The sequence below is a fragment of the Nematolebias whitei genome, chromosome 19 (assembly GCF_014905685.2).
Source record: "Nematolebias whitei isolate Nwh7 chromosome 19, NemWhi1, whole genome shotgun sequence".
In the NCBI taxonomy this organism is placed as follows: domain Eukaryota; kingdom Metazoa; phylum Chordata; class Actinopteri; order Cyprinodontiformes; family Rivulidae; genus Nematolebias; species Nematolebias whitei.
In genome coordinates this window covers 18,133,597-18,147,798 of record NC_056516.1, presented here as the reverse complement: position 1 = coordinate 18,147,798, position 14,202 = coordinate 18,133,597, and the positions used below count along the sequence as shown (strand labels likewise).

Sequence of the window (14,202 nt, the reverse complement as noted above, 5' to 3'; positions counted from 1 at the left end):
AAGTGTATGATAACTTCATATTTTCTAGGTTTAAAGTGAGCCAACTTTTTAGTGTTATTTCTGTATCATTACAATAAAGAAAGACTAATTTTTAACTCAAGATTTAATCAATTTTAGTACATATGCTGAAAATAATAATCAAAATAAAAATAATAAAATAAAATGTGTCATATTAGCATTGATATATTGACAAAAAATTGTTTTGTGAATGTGTATGTTTGTTCTAAGACTGATGCTGGACTCATGAATGAAATAAATGTTAAATTAAATTAAAACCGATCCTTTTTCAGGCTCTATGTCACTATAATATATGTTTTTTATTATTTCCATGCATGGAATATGAGGACATTTTAAAAATATATAACAAGCTGTGCTGGAAATAATAATTACTGAGCTTAGCTTTACCTATTTAGATATTTTAACAATACAAGATAACATAATTAACAGTGGTGGGCTGTGCATTTTACACCTAGGCCTTCAATGACTTCCTGCCTGAATGTATCCACCTCTCCCGTCATTATGACACCACAGCTGTAGAAACCAGCAATAATATACAGAAATGTGGTGTACAAGGGTGCTGCATTACAGACAGGTATTTCAAGCAAGAATGAATGCCATTATTGAAGCAAAAAAACTAATTAACACAATTCAACAAGTTGCGTCAACTGCAGCCACAGCTATGCCACATACTTATTTAGCTATTTTGTATACAGCTATATTTAGTGTTTTACAAAAGCATCAATATTAACATAATAAAAGCACAAACATTTTAAAAAAAGCAGTTTTAATGCATTTTATTTACCAAAAGTCTTGATTTATTTATTTTTGTACACAGAGTCCATCCTTTCCTCAAGAATAGTTCAATTACTCAGTCAGACAAGTTATTTGTGTATTTCAGTTCCAACAATAAGTCCTTTTTTTTTCTCCATGGAATCTGAAAGTCGAGTCTGCCCGGTCATTTTTCTGGCATTAATTTTAATACGCTTCAGGGCTGAGAATGTCCGCTCAACAGAAGCAGCCATGGTGGGTTGAAAAGATAGATGTTAAATCTATATAAATATAGTTTAGCTTGTGCAGGATGCTACAGAGCAGTACACTCTCTGATTATCCAATCAAACATCAGGAAAATGCTGATTTGAAATGCCTGCCAGAAGGCCCAGGTGTGCCTTCAATGCTGATCCTGAAGGCCTCGAGGCAGAGTTCTTTGACCCTAGCAACACATGATGGTTGAAATATGACTGGATAAAAGCTCTATACGAACACATGTTGCTGGAATCTGCACAACCAGAAAAATAGCTATGGAATGAAGAGCACAGACAATTTATACATTACTTAACATAAACATATATTAACATATGTTAATGATTCTGATAGTGTTTGGGGCAGCAGAGAACGCCTTGCTGGCCCTGACGGTCCACCACTGATACAGTAATATACATGTTGTGTTCCAAAACTATGTATGATATATTATATACAAAAAAAAAAAAAAAAGATGATATGATACATGATACGATAATTACATGATATAAGAGGATGATACAATGGCATGGTTTGATCATGATTTAATGTGATACAATAATGATATATTCAATTCAATTCAATTCAGTTTATTTATATAGCACCAAATCACAACATGATATAAGATACATGATACATAACATCATATACAATAAATGATAATACGATATGATACATTATAAGATAATTACATGATATAAGATAAAGATACAATGACATGGTTTGATCATTGGATAGCATAATATGATAATGATATATGATATATGATACATCACATATACAATAAACAATGCATTGATACGATACATGATACGATAATAACATGATATAAGATAATGATACAATGACATGGTTTGATTGTGATAAAATTTAATATGATAATGATAAATGATATATCACATACAATATACATTTACCAACCTTTTCTGAAACATTGTTATAAATTTACCACAACTCTAAATGCTTTCATGTCATCTTGCCTCTTTTCTTTTGCAGACAGCAACTTCATCCTGGCCAATGCTCAGATGTCCAAAGGCTTTCCAATTGTCTACTGCTCTGATGGCTTCTGTGAACTCACAGGCTTCTCTCGGGCTGAGGTCATGCAGAAGAGCTGTGCCTGTAAGTTCCTGTATGGGCATGAGACCAGTGAAAGTATCATTCTGAGCATTGACGAGGCCTTGGAGGAACGCAAAGAGTTTAAAGACGAGATCATGTTCTACACAAAAACAGGTAAAAATGCATACGCTTTGGTTTGGTCAACTGCTTTGAACACCACAGCTCCTGCGTAGTCCTCTGCTGGGTATGACACTGAAACCAGGAGACAAGCTTCATAATTTCTTAGTGGATTTACAGACAGAGTCATTATCATGTGGGACTTTGTCTTTTAAATTGTCATAAATGTCTTTCTGTGGCTATATCTGAAGAAGCTCCATTTACATTGGCACATGGACTGATGGGTAGATAAAATAATGACAATAAAAATGGATTGAACATTTCCGTTATTGATCTATGCCCATTAAGCAGTGATTAAAGAAAGCCATCAGTGGGAAATATCTTGCACACTTTTATTCTGCTCTAAGCCACATTAAACTTTAATAGCTGTCAGATATTGACTGCTCAGCTTGTCTCTGCGTTACACTGAACCCAGCTAGCTGTGGTGAGGTATTGTGAGAAAATGGAGAAAAAATAATGAGCACATAAAGGTGTCAGTGAATGTGTTACCTGCTGTGATATAATGGGGTGGTAAATGTCCTGACATATTTGTCTTAAAAAAATAAAAATAATAATTAAAAAAAAATAATATATATATATATATATATATATATATATATATATATATATATAAATAAATAAATATATATATTTAGTTTTGTCACAGTTGGTGCTAATATAAAAAAAGAGGAAAAGGTGGAATAATTGTGGTTGTACTGGTGAGTTTTTGAACAGTTTCCTCAACATAAGGACTTTAAGTTTGCTTGACTTCTAAGTTTTCATTTACAAAAAAAAATAAAAAATTACGTCTTAAAAAAATTAGATGGGAAAATTTGTGTATGTAATCTGTTTGCATTGCCTCTTTTCCTATCTTCATTCTTTCAGCTTGACATTTTGTAATTAAATTTCCCATTGAGCATGAGCTTTTTTATTTTTTATTTGGTCCGAGCTCGTCAGCAGAGAGAAATGAAACTGTCCCAATAATGTCCCAATGGCTACAGTGTCAGACTAATTTTAAATTGTACAGCTTCACTGAGAAGTGGGCAAAAATTGAAAATCACAAAGCACACCAGAAAATCAAAACATTCATCTTAATGCTGACAGCAAAACACGCACCAAAATAACAAGTTGCAATTACATCCAAACTAAACAAGAGTAAAAACACATTCATCACAACACTATAATCCAATTAAACTAGAAAAGATCCCATTTCACATAGCAAACAGAAGATAAAACATAAAAACAAAAATTTGATAATAAGATAAAAACGTTTCACAGAATATATTGCACACAACAGAAAGAGGAGTTTGAGTATTTTCATGATCCTGGAGATTGCAAGGTCTAAGAGACCCCTGGTAGGGTCTCATATCATACCATACCATAACATACCATACTGTACCATACTATACCACACCACTTTATTTATAGAGGAGTTAAAACAGCAACAAGGCCAATCAAAGTGCTGTACAGCAGAACAAACAAGCAAAGCACACAGCAGAAAATAAAATAAAGTAAAATAAAAATATAGATATGAATGGAAGAAGATAACTAAATGGCTTACATTGTAGAATACAGACAGGTTAAGAACAAATCACACAGTGTTGAAAGACAGGGAATAAAAGTGGGTTTTTAAATAAGTCTTAAAAACAGTGAGAGAAGGGGACTGCCTGACAAGCAGTGGTAACTCATTCCACTGTCTTGGACCAGCAACAGAAGGCCCTGTCACCTCTGAGCTTACGACGAGTTCCTGGAACCAATAGAAGCATCTTATCTGCTGACCTCTGAAAGCGCGGTGGAATATATGGCTACAGAAGATAAGTGAGATAAGAGGGGGCAGAACTGTTCAGTGATTTAAAAACATACAATAGTATTTTGACCTGAATTCAAAAGTGAACCAGGAGCTAGTGCAGGGAGGCCAAAACTGGTGACAAAATGACCCCAAGTGAAAAGTCAGTCAAATACAAATTCAAAGACCTTGATGAAGTGACATTGCAGTAAACTGGTACAGGAAAGTGAGAACACCTCCCTAGGGCCAGGAGGGGCTCTCTGCTGAATGGCAGAGCTTTGGCTTCAGGAGTCAGCTGAACTTATCTAGAGAAACCACAAGACGCCACCACTTGTGGGGAGAAAATTCAAGCAATGGTTCTGATGCAAGCTGGATGAGAAGCAAGGCTGATGGGCTGACCATGCCAATTCCAGGTGTTACAAACTGGATTTTTGAACATGAAACATCACTTTTGTTGTGATAAAGCAGCTGAAGCTAATGGACAAGGTTAAGCAATACCAACCAAATATAGCTGAACTCACCTTCACAGTCAGTGTTCACTCTGGAGGCCAAGTGGCTCCTGGAGACTGGCTGGACTCACTCTTACACCAGAGTTGCCTAGAGAAGATGTTGAGCAGATGTAACAATACTCACAAGCTCATGGATGAGTGTTTCTGTGTTGGTGTTCTCACTAGTGAATACAAGGGTCTCCTCGCTGCAGCTTCAGGCTACAGACAGGAAGGTTCGGACTGTTGTGGGTACACATCTAACAGTTCCTCTGAGGGACTCCTTTGCTCCCTGTTTTGCCCATTTGAGCAATAACAGATTTTTCTGGAGTTTAGCAAAGGCATTTTTGGTCTAAATACAGTAGGTGAGGTATTCACTTGTTGGACTTTTGTGCAAAGCACTGGTTGTTCAGAGCAAAGTTTATGTTTGAGCTGAGAGTGGTTTCAGTTGTAATTGGTAAGGCCAACTTGAGATTAAAGATCAAGCCTTATGACTGACACTCAGGTAAAAAGAGGTTTAGATATGTCTGCTGGTCACCGTCTGGTGGTGAGATGGCTCCAGTAGTGGGGAAGACTGCCATACAGACCTGATAAACCAAATGAATGGTGGTGATGTTGTGACAATGTCTGGCAGATGCCTCTCTAAGTGATATCTTCTGCTCACACTTCCAGTAAAACACATCCCACATCGTTGGGCAGTAGGAATGTGCGATATGGAATAAAATTCATATCACGATATGTATTGTGAAGGGTGGCGATAACGATATATATCACAATATGTTTTTGATATAAAAATTGCTTAAAAAAAGCATAGGGTGTCATTTTGCCATCATATATTTTGAATTAAGAAAATTCCACTACTAGGTCCAGAGAGTTTTTAAATAACAAATCAAGTATTAGGCTTCTTTCTTGTAGTGCAAAACAGTGCAAAAGATACCCAATTTAGTTTCAGCCATATGTTTTAAACAGAAGAATATGTTGTTAACTCAACAGTTTCCAGTCTTACTTAAGAAATGAACAGCAACAGAGCAGCATTTTACATTGAAACACTTCACCCTCCAACCCTCTAGTGGGCATCTCCTTCTGCTTTAATGGAGAGCTGACACAAAATGAGTCGGTGGCTTTGACCACAGGGTCTCGCAGTAAAATCACACAACACAGCGTTCTTGTCACAGATCAGAGAGCAGGTTTCTCTAAAGCTGACCAACGCTTATTTTAACTTTCAACGGAAAAAAAAAACTTTCGACGGAACACAGCGTTGCGTCTGAATCCGGCAACACTACGGCAAGCCGGACGTAGTTAGCTTGTAGCTTATGTAGTGAACTAAGCCTCATGTCAAAATCTGGCCCTGAGGGCCTTCCTGGGACAAGAACTGTTATTTCATTGAAGAACTGTTATTTCATTGATTTGAGTCCAGAAACACAAAATTAAGTTCATCCAGAGACTTTCTAAGTGTGTCCTGCACTGATCAATTGAAAGAACACTCTCTTTTTTATTATCATTACTATTTTACAATATCTTGATAATCAAAAGTGTGTTTAGTTCAAATCATTTTTAAATGTTGAAGTGAACTACTTATTTTAAATCAACTGTGAAACAGTATTAATGATTTTTAATCCTCATTCAAAGTAGAAATCTAGTTAATGTCTGTTACAGAGTAATTATTCATTTTCTTGATCTTCTGTCTGAAATGAGCAGGTTGTAAGTCGGTCAAAAGTCGGAGACAAACGCAAATAAGTTTGTTGGAACGAACTGTCATGTTTTTAAATCCTCTCAGACGTAAATAGAGAAGCTGGCACCTGTTTCCTCCCATCTCGCCTAAACATTTCTCTGTCTGTTTCAAAAACATTTTTCTGTCTGTTCCAAAACATTTTTCTGTTTTTCTGACTTCTAGTGACCTCTTACGTCACTAGAACCACACCCCTGATTGGCTCTTTCAGCCAATCAGGACTTCCCAAATGAACCGGAAACAGAACTCTTTAAATGTCGACACTTCCTAGTTCCAAGCGGGAGCAGGTCAGTTCGGAGAGCAGAACCGAACAGAAAAGTTGCTGGAGAGAACAAGAAATTCCAGACAAGATCCGAAGTTCTTCCGAGTCTCGTGGGGATTATGGAATCTTCCACATCTGAGTGGAACCTCTGACGGACTCACAAATCATGTGAGTCCACCCGTGAGGTGAGCTGCTGTTGAACGAAGTACCGTCACTACTCCGGACGGTTCTCTGCTATCCTTACGGAGACGCTGAAAGGTGGCTTGAAGTGGAACTTTACGCCGGAACTGACATATCTTCAGAAAGGTAAAAAGTCGATCTTCAACTGCTAAGTGTACCGTGGGTTAAGCTGGGTTCGGATGGAGGGTGCCGTTCTTCGTCGACACATTTTCCCTGACACATCTTTTCTCTCCATTTAAACTCCCTCATTTCCCATCTTTAAAACTCTTCTATCTTGCCAGTAAATCATCCAGATATTTTCATAAATGTCTGTTGTATTAATTAAGCTGTGTTATCGCGTACAATCAGAATAATCACGTGTACAATGTTTGATGTTAAACTTTGATTCTGTTAATAAATGACCGCATTCATTTTGATGGGTCAAAGATAATTAACGTCTCACGTCACTGATTAAACCATCTCCCACACAGTATCTCTGTCACATATCTGTCAAGTAGCTCGAAAAAGAGAGAACCCGTTTAAATTAAGTATAATATCAGGTACTTGAACTAGTCCAGATATTATAACGTGTAGTGGAGCTCCGAAGCTAAACGAAGCTAACCGACCTATCTCACTACACTTAGCTACTTAGCCCTCGAAGAAAAGACTTTAACGCCACTTGCGCACAGTTTTCAACAAAACAAAATTTAACGATTAAACTGACAACTCTGATTTTACTTCAGACACAGCGTTACTGCGGTTAGCCGGTAGAAGACAGATCTCTATCGTAGGCTAAATTTCTATCATTTCTACCGTATACCGTTTATATTGCGCATTCCTATTGGGAAGGTTGGAGGCATGTTCAGGCCCTTCACTGCAGATGTGGCTTCCAGGAGCTGTGATCTGAAGGTTGCTGGTGCTTGTTGTGGCAGAAACCATAGGACTCGCTGACTGACACTAGAGATGATGGAGGTTGTCAAGTTGAAGGTGGAGACCTTTAGGGCTCAGCTGCTCTGGAGCTTCCAAAGCAGCTGAATAGGCTGAACATGGTCCAACGATGCTCCAGTGAAAACTAAACATCAAGTGTGGAAGAAATTTACAATGGCCATGGAAATGAACCTTTTGGCCTCAGAGAAATTCTGACAAACCATTCAGCACCTGAGAAAGGAAAAGCAGGATATGCCCAACACTGTTTGACTTGATCAGAAACTGCTGACCTACACTGGGGATATAGTGAAATGATCATTTTGATCATCTTCTCTATTTGTCTGCCCCATCTTCCACTTAGTTTGGGCTGTTAGGCCCCTGTATGACCGGTGTCAGAACTTGGTCCGCATTGCCGGCAGTAAGTTGGGCTCGTTCCCGGTGAGAGTTGGACTCCGCCAAGCTTGCTCTTTGTCACCGATTCTGTTCATAACTTTTATGGACAGATTTTTTAGGCACAGCCAAGATGGTGAGGGGATCCAGTTTGGTGGCCTTAGGATTGCGTGTCTGCTTTTTTGCAGATGATGTGGTCCTATTGGCTTCATCAGGTCGTGATCTACAGCTTTCGCTGGAATGGTTTGCATCCGAGTGTGACGTGGCTGGTATGAGAATCAGTTCGTCTAAATCCGAGACCATAGTCTTGAGCCGGAAAAGGGTAGAGTGCCCTCTCTGCATTGGGGAGGAGGTCCTGTCCCAAGTGGAGGAGTTCCAAGTATCTTGGGCTCTTGTTCATGAATGAGGGAAAAATGGAGCGAGAGATTATAGGCGGTTAGGTGCGGCGTTTGCAGTGAAGCGGGTGCTGTACCGGTCTGTTGTGGTGAAGAGAGAGCTGACTCAAAAAGCGAAGCTCTCAATCTACCAGGCGATCTACATTACTACCCTCATCTATGGTCATGAGCTTTGGGTTGTGACCAAAAGAACAAGATCACAGAAACAAGCAGCCAAAATGAGTTTCTTCGCAGGATGTCTGGGCTCTCCGTTAGAGATAGGGTGAGAAGCTCAGTCATCCGGGAGGGACTCAGAGTAGAGCCGCTGCTTCTCCACGTTGAGAGGAGCCAGTTGAGGTGGCTCTGGTTAGGATGCCTCCTGGACGCCTCCCTGGTGAGGTGTTCCTGACACGACCCACCGAGAGGAGACCCAGAGGAATACCCAGGACACGCTGGAGGGACTATGTTTCTTGGCTGGCCTGGGAACACCTCGGGATTCCCTTGGAGGAGCTGGCCCAAGTGGCTGGGGAGAGGGAACTCTGGGCCTTCCTACTTAGACTGCTACCCTGTGACCCAACCCCGGATAAGTGGAAGAAAATGAATGAATGGATGGATCTTCCACTTAGGAGGTTTAGTCTGATGATTCAGTAAACATGAGATTTCAGTACAATGGAAGAGACAAAAAGAAAACCAAAAAACATTATGAGTCTTATTTTGTAATTCAGTAGGTCTCTCTCTTTTGCCTAAAACTTTTATTTTTATCATCTTCAGGTCACCAGGTTTATTAATGTTATATGATTTATTTACTTTAAATGCAAAATAATTTTGATATAAGTTTTCTGAAAAGTGGGCTTTATTGGTGAATTATCTAGCACCTTTGCTCATTCAGTTCTGTTTAACATCGTGTTGTCTTTTATCCCTTTTCCATGTATTTCTCATTTTAATAAATTTTCCTCTCTCCTCTTTTCAGCCATGATTTTTAAGTTTTCTCCTTCAGCATGATTTAGCATCTTTTTATCTGTTGCTGCCAGTTTTTTTGCTCTCTCACTCTTCTAATTTCCATCTTTTCTCCCATACCCTTTGTGTCCTCATCCTTCTTTTTTACCGTCAGCCACAGCAGAGACCTGAAAGTAAACGGGTCTGATTGAATCCCTCTGCTCTTCGTCTGTCGCCTGAGAAAAGAGAGCACTGCGTGTTCGCAATCAGGAAAGCTCCTTCTCGCGCTGCGTGCTTGATAGTGCCGCCTTGTCTCACAGACGTGCAGATATTCCCACACACACATAAACACAGACAAAAACACTGTGATTATTGCCATGCGAGGAAGATTTAAAGAGTGGGAGTAATGAGAGGAAACTCCACGGGAATTCCCTTTTGATCAGCAATTCATATTCACTTACCCAATAAGGGAGGAGGAAAAGTAGAGCAATCTTGTGAGAATACTGTATTTGTGATTTTAAAAGTCAAATTACTCCTTTTATAAAGAAAAATTATTACTCCGCCCTCCTCCAAGTTCAGTGTTACCATATTTTCCTGACTATAAGTCACACTTTTTTCATAGTTTGGCCAGCCCTTTTTTTAAATACGTTTTTTCCCTATTCATGACGCAATTTTTGACTGACACGCTAAATGTTCATTCATACTAACATACTTTTTGTTAAAGAAATCAGGTTTCTCTTGTAAATGAGTCCCCGGGGCTCAATGGTATTAGCCTGTATAAATAAAGGTTGAATGAATGATAAAACATTACCATTTGCAGCCGCAAGAGGGCCCTCTAGGCTTTTGATAACTAAAATTGTTCCTCTACCGCTAACCCCCCCAAACATTCACTTAGAGACAACTGAGAAAAACTTAACACAAGTAAAATGCCCCCAAATGTGATGTGGAATGAGAATGGTGAAATTACTGGTAACTTGCTTGTCGAACTCGTTGGTTTGTTATGTTAATTAAACGTGTTCAGGATCCATGGTATGTTCTGTGTATTATTGTTGTTTCAGATTAAATGTCTGTTCTTGCACTTTGTGAAATACACGTCTAAATAAATGCGACTTACACTCCGAAATGACTTGTATATTGGTTTTTCCTCTTCATGGGGCATTTTTTGACTGATGTGACCAATACTCCAGAGCGGCTTATAGTCTGGAAAATGCGGTATATGTCAGTATTTCTATAGAGTGATATAGATGTCACTAAATATTGCTTAAGCCTTTTTTTAAGCCACAATTTACCCCTTAACCAGTTTTTCTAAATTAATTGAGGTAGTTTGTATGCAGACAAATACAATTCAATTTAGCCCACTTGAATTAATATTGACATATTTGAGAGATGACTAACATAGCATCACATTGATATCCACATTTTTAAGGCTTTGATAGAAAAACTGATTAACAATACCTATTTTTGTGCAGTTTAGTTGTCATTGTCAAGCATTGAGTTGGTCTTTTCCGAAAACATCTTGGTGCTGCTGAGCAGAAGCATCGCCAGAGCTCTTAAAGCATTTAAATGAATAAACTCAAAATAATGAGGTAAAAAGCTTTAAAAAGCTCCATAAAACTCAACCAGAGTAAATTAGTAAATTCCATTTTCTACACCAGCTTTGTTGTTATGAAGGAAAAACAAATTTCTATGATTTGTATTTAAAAATGAGCTTGTTAAGTAATACAGTAATTGGCACAAGTCTTTTGAATGTTGCAAAAACACACAACAGCAACCTATTTACCAAGAAATAGGGCCTCCGAGATGAGTTAATCTCTTGCCGTGCATGGGGGAACACTGCCTCAGCCTATTTAAAGTCTCTGCCTGTCCCCAGTGATTTCCACTGTTGATAGGCTCATTAGTAAGTTGAGGAATCTGCAGAACTGTTGCTCAGTACACACACTCAGACACACTAATTTTGCACATATACACATAGATCCATTCAGAGCCTTGTCACAAATGCTGTTTAACAGTGCTAACAAGAGTTTTCTTTGCTTTCAGCTGCACTGTTCTGGTGTCTTCTGGACATCGTGCCAATTAAGAATGAGAAGGGTGACGTGGTGCTCTTTCTGGCTTCGTTTAAGGACATTACAGACACTAAAGCCAAAGCCATCCAGGAGGACAAGAGAGAAGGTAAGCCTAGGTGTGTATGCTGGTACTGTTTGAATTGTAAAATACAGTAGTCCCTCGCTACTTCACGGTTCCGTTTTCGCGGACTTGCTCTATCGCGGTTTTTCAACGTAACATTGGACATGACAAACAATTGGCTGACTGATGGATGAGCCGCACGATTGGCATGGATTTTTAAAATTTAAAATAAATGATTTTTAAATGATTTAGCACTTGTGTGCAGCCCACAGCTGTGGGAGAAGCTTCCTCCTGCAGCTGATCATCTGATCTCTGTGCAGGGTGGAGAAGTGGGCGTGGCTGAGAGTGCAGCCGGAGGCCGAGAGCTGAGATCATGACGATCTGTGCTCTTTTAGAGCGTTTAGAGTTTAGAAACATTGTTCATAATGTTGCAAGAGTGTGGAAAGGGTTTAAAATGTCTAAACACACACACATATATATACAGTATATATATATATATATATATGAATACTAAAATAAACTACTACTATTATACAGTGTATATATATATATATATATATATATATATATATATAAATACTAAAATAAACTACTACTATTCCTATGTCGCGGTTTTTCACTTATCGCTGGGCTTCAGGGTACAGATCCCCCGTGATAAACGAGGGACTACTGTATCCACAAGTCTTTAAAAACAGATCTATTTTTGTAATTTTATAATAAGGAAAACTTTTAGGACTTAGTAGGACTCAGATATTACCTGAGTTATATAAAAAAATCTCTGTGGTTCTTATGAGTGAAAAATTACTTAAATAGATGTTTAAAGGCCGCGCTATAAACATCTTTATTCCTTTTGTAAAGAGACACATTCGAATATAAAGACTTTTACTGCACTGTGTTCTAGCACTTTTTAATGAAAAGCATTCATGTATAACACATCATGAATAATAAAAGTGTTTTTTTAGATTTTGAGCAGATTGGTACTTTTCTTTGTGCTGCACTAACTTCTGCACAACCACCCTGATATATCAAAGGACTAACGTTAACGTTACGCTTCACTTCACCTATGTTTTATTAAGCGCAACAACTAAAAAGTTTCTAACTGTATTTGTTAGTCATTTGACCATATTTGGCACCAAAGAGTTTGCTTGAAGAGTCAGAAATTGTTAGCTGAAGTCTGTCGAACTAGACAGCAAAAGAGACCAAAATTAAATACTTGGTGTTCGCCAAGGGCCAATCTAAATCAGTATTTGTAGAAAAGACACTTAAAGTAACCTTGATTTTAGACATAATCTATCAAATCGTTCATATAGAAACACAATTTATCTTTTGCTAGTGACATAATATATAGAATTTAGAATAAACACACTTTAATTTACAAAGAAACACAGATCAAACCTAAAAGATGCACCATTAGCTTTCATTTGTTTTGCCTTATGCTCTATAATAAGCTTTTAAATGTTTTTTTTAGTAATACATTTATACATTTCTCCACGATCCGTTACAACAAAATAAAAATGAACAAAAATCATAACATACTAACATTTAACTTTGAAACAAGAGGAAAAGGCAGAAAACAACATACATCAGAGCAGACACCGTTCTTACAACATGCACATGAACTCATCAGACACCCATAACTTTTAACTGGCTGCAAATTTATCAGCAAGAGTTTGATTTGTCCCATTTGATGTTCTCAGTTGCCCTTTTAAAGTCAAGATCAAAGATTACTAAGAAATTAAATCTTAATTTTCTGAGCTTCAAAGTTACTGTCACTGGAAGACATCACTAAATAAGCTCATCTATTTAAGCAATTTGTAAAACCGATAAAAATCTGTCAAACTGGAGGCGCCAGATCTAATAAAATTCAAATGTTACGCTTTGGGGGCAAGATAAAATGTAACGGCCTTTTGTCTGGTACATGTGAGTTAGCTCAACACTTTGGGATAATAGCTACAAAATATATATAAAAAAATAAACTTGTCTTGTGACCTTAGAACAGGAATGCACAATATTGGATTTTTGTCCAATATCCGATATGCCATTATGTTAAAACTTATTTGGCTGATAACTGATACCATTATCAATATCGATATTTCCCCCCCCCCAGACCTGCAGAGACTATATAGCCTTCTCTGCTGTGGAATTAAAATACTACATTATTCTGCATGGTCTTTGTCAGTTAGGCCTGCTACCAAATGCAGATGCTGAAAAAGGAGGCTGAAAATGATGTAACACTTCAACTTGGATTATTTTTAATGTCAAATTTATTCATGATATTTACTCTCTAACACAATGACAACACCCGAACAGTGCAAATTTGTAAATTTTCACAAATCTAAACTTAACTTGTTCACAAGCGACAAGTGAAAAGTATACACCGAAAAATTAGTAGTGCATTAAAAGATATACTTGACAGTTTCTTAAACTAAAAACGAACTTAATACAGAAGCCGAATATGTGGTTATAATAATAAAGTGCTATGTGTTGTCATCATTGTATGTTCCCATACAAAGATGAAATTGGCTCTCTGCATTTAACCCATCACCCCTGGGATACACCCAGACAGAGCAGTGAGCAGCTATGTAGATGCCTGGGGAGCAATTCGGGATTTGGATCTCCTGCTCAGAGACATCACGAGATGTGCAATGACCGGGGATCAAACCCAGGACCTTTGGGTCCTGAGTCAGCTGCCCTGAACCTACACCATCTGAACGCCGTCGTCATCAACTTGAGTTCGGACTAATCTCTATGAATTCTGCTATATATATATATATATATATATATATATATATATATATATA

General features: G+C 37.9%; 1 protein-coding gene across 1 annotated transcript in view; it reads left to right on the top strand.

The window, feature by feature from the left end:
* kcnh8 (potassium voltage-gated channel, subfamily H (eag-related), member 8) overlaps positions 1-14,202 on the top strand; it is a 113,534-nt gene that overhangs the window by 25,684 nt on the left and 73,648 nt on the right. Inside the window, 2 exon segments of the mRNA XM_037693651.1 lie at positions 2,014-2,247; positions 11,315-11,446. Of these exon segments, the coding sequence (XP_037549579.1) occupies positions 2,014-2,247; positions 11,315-11,446 (366 nt within the window).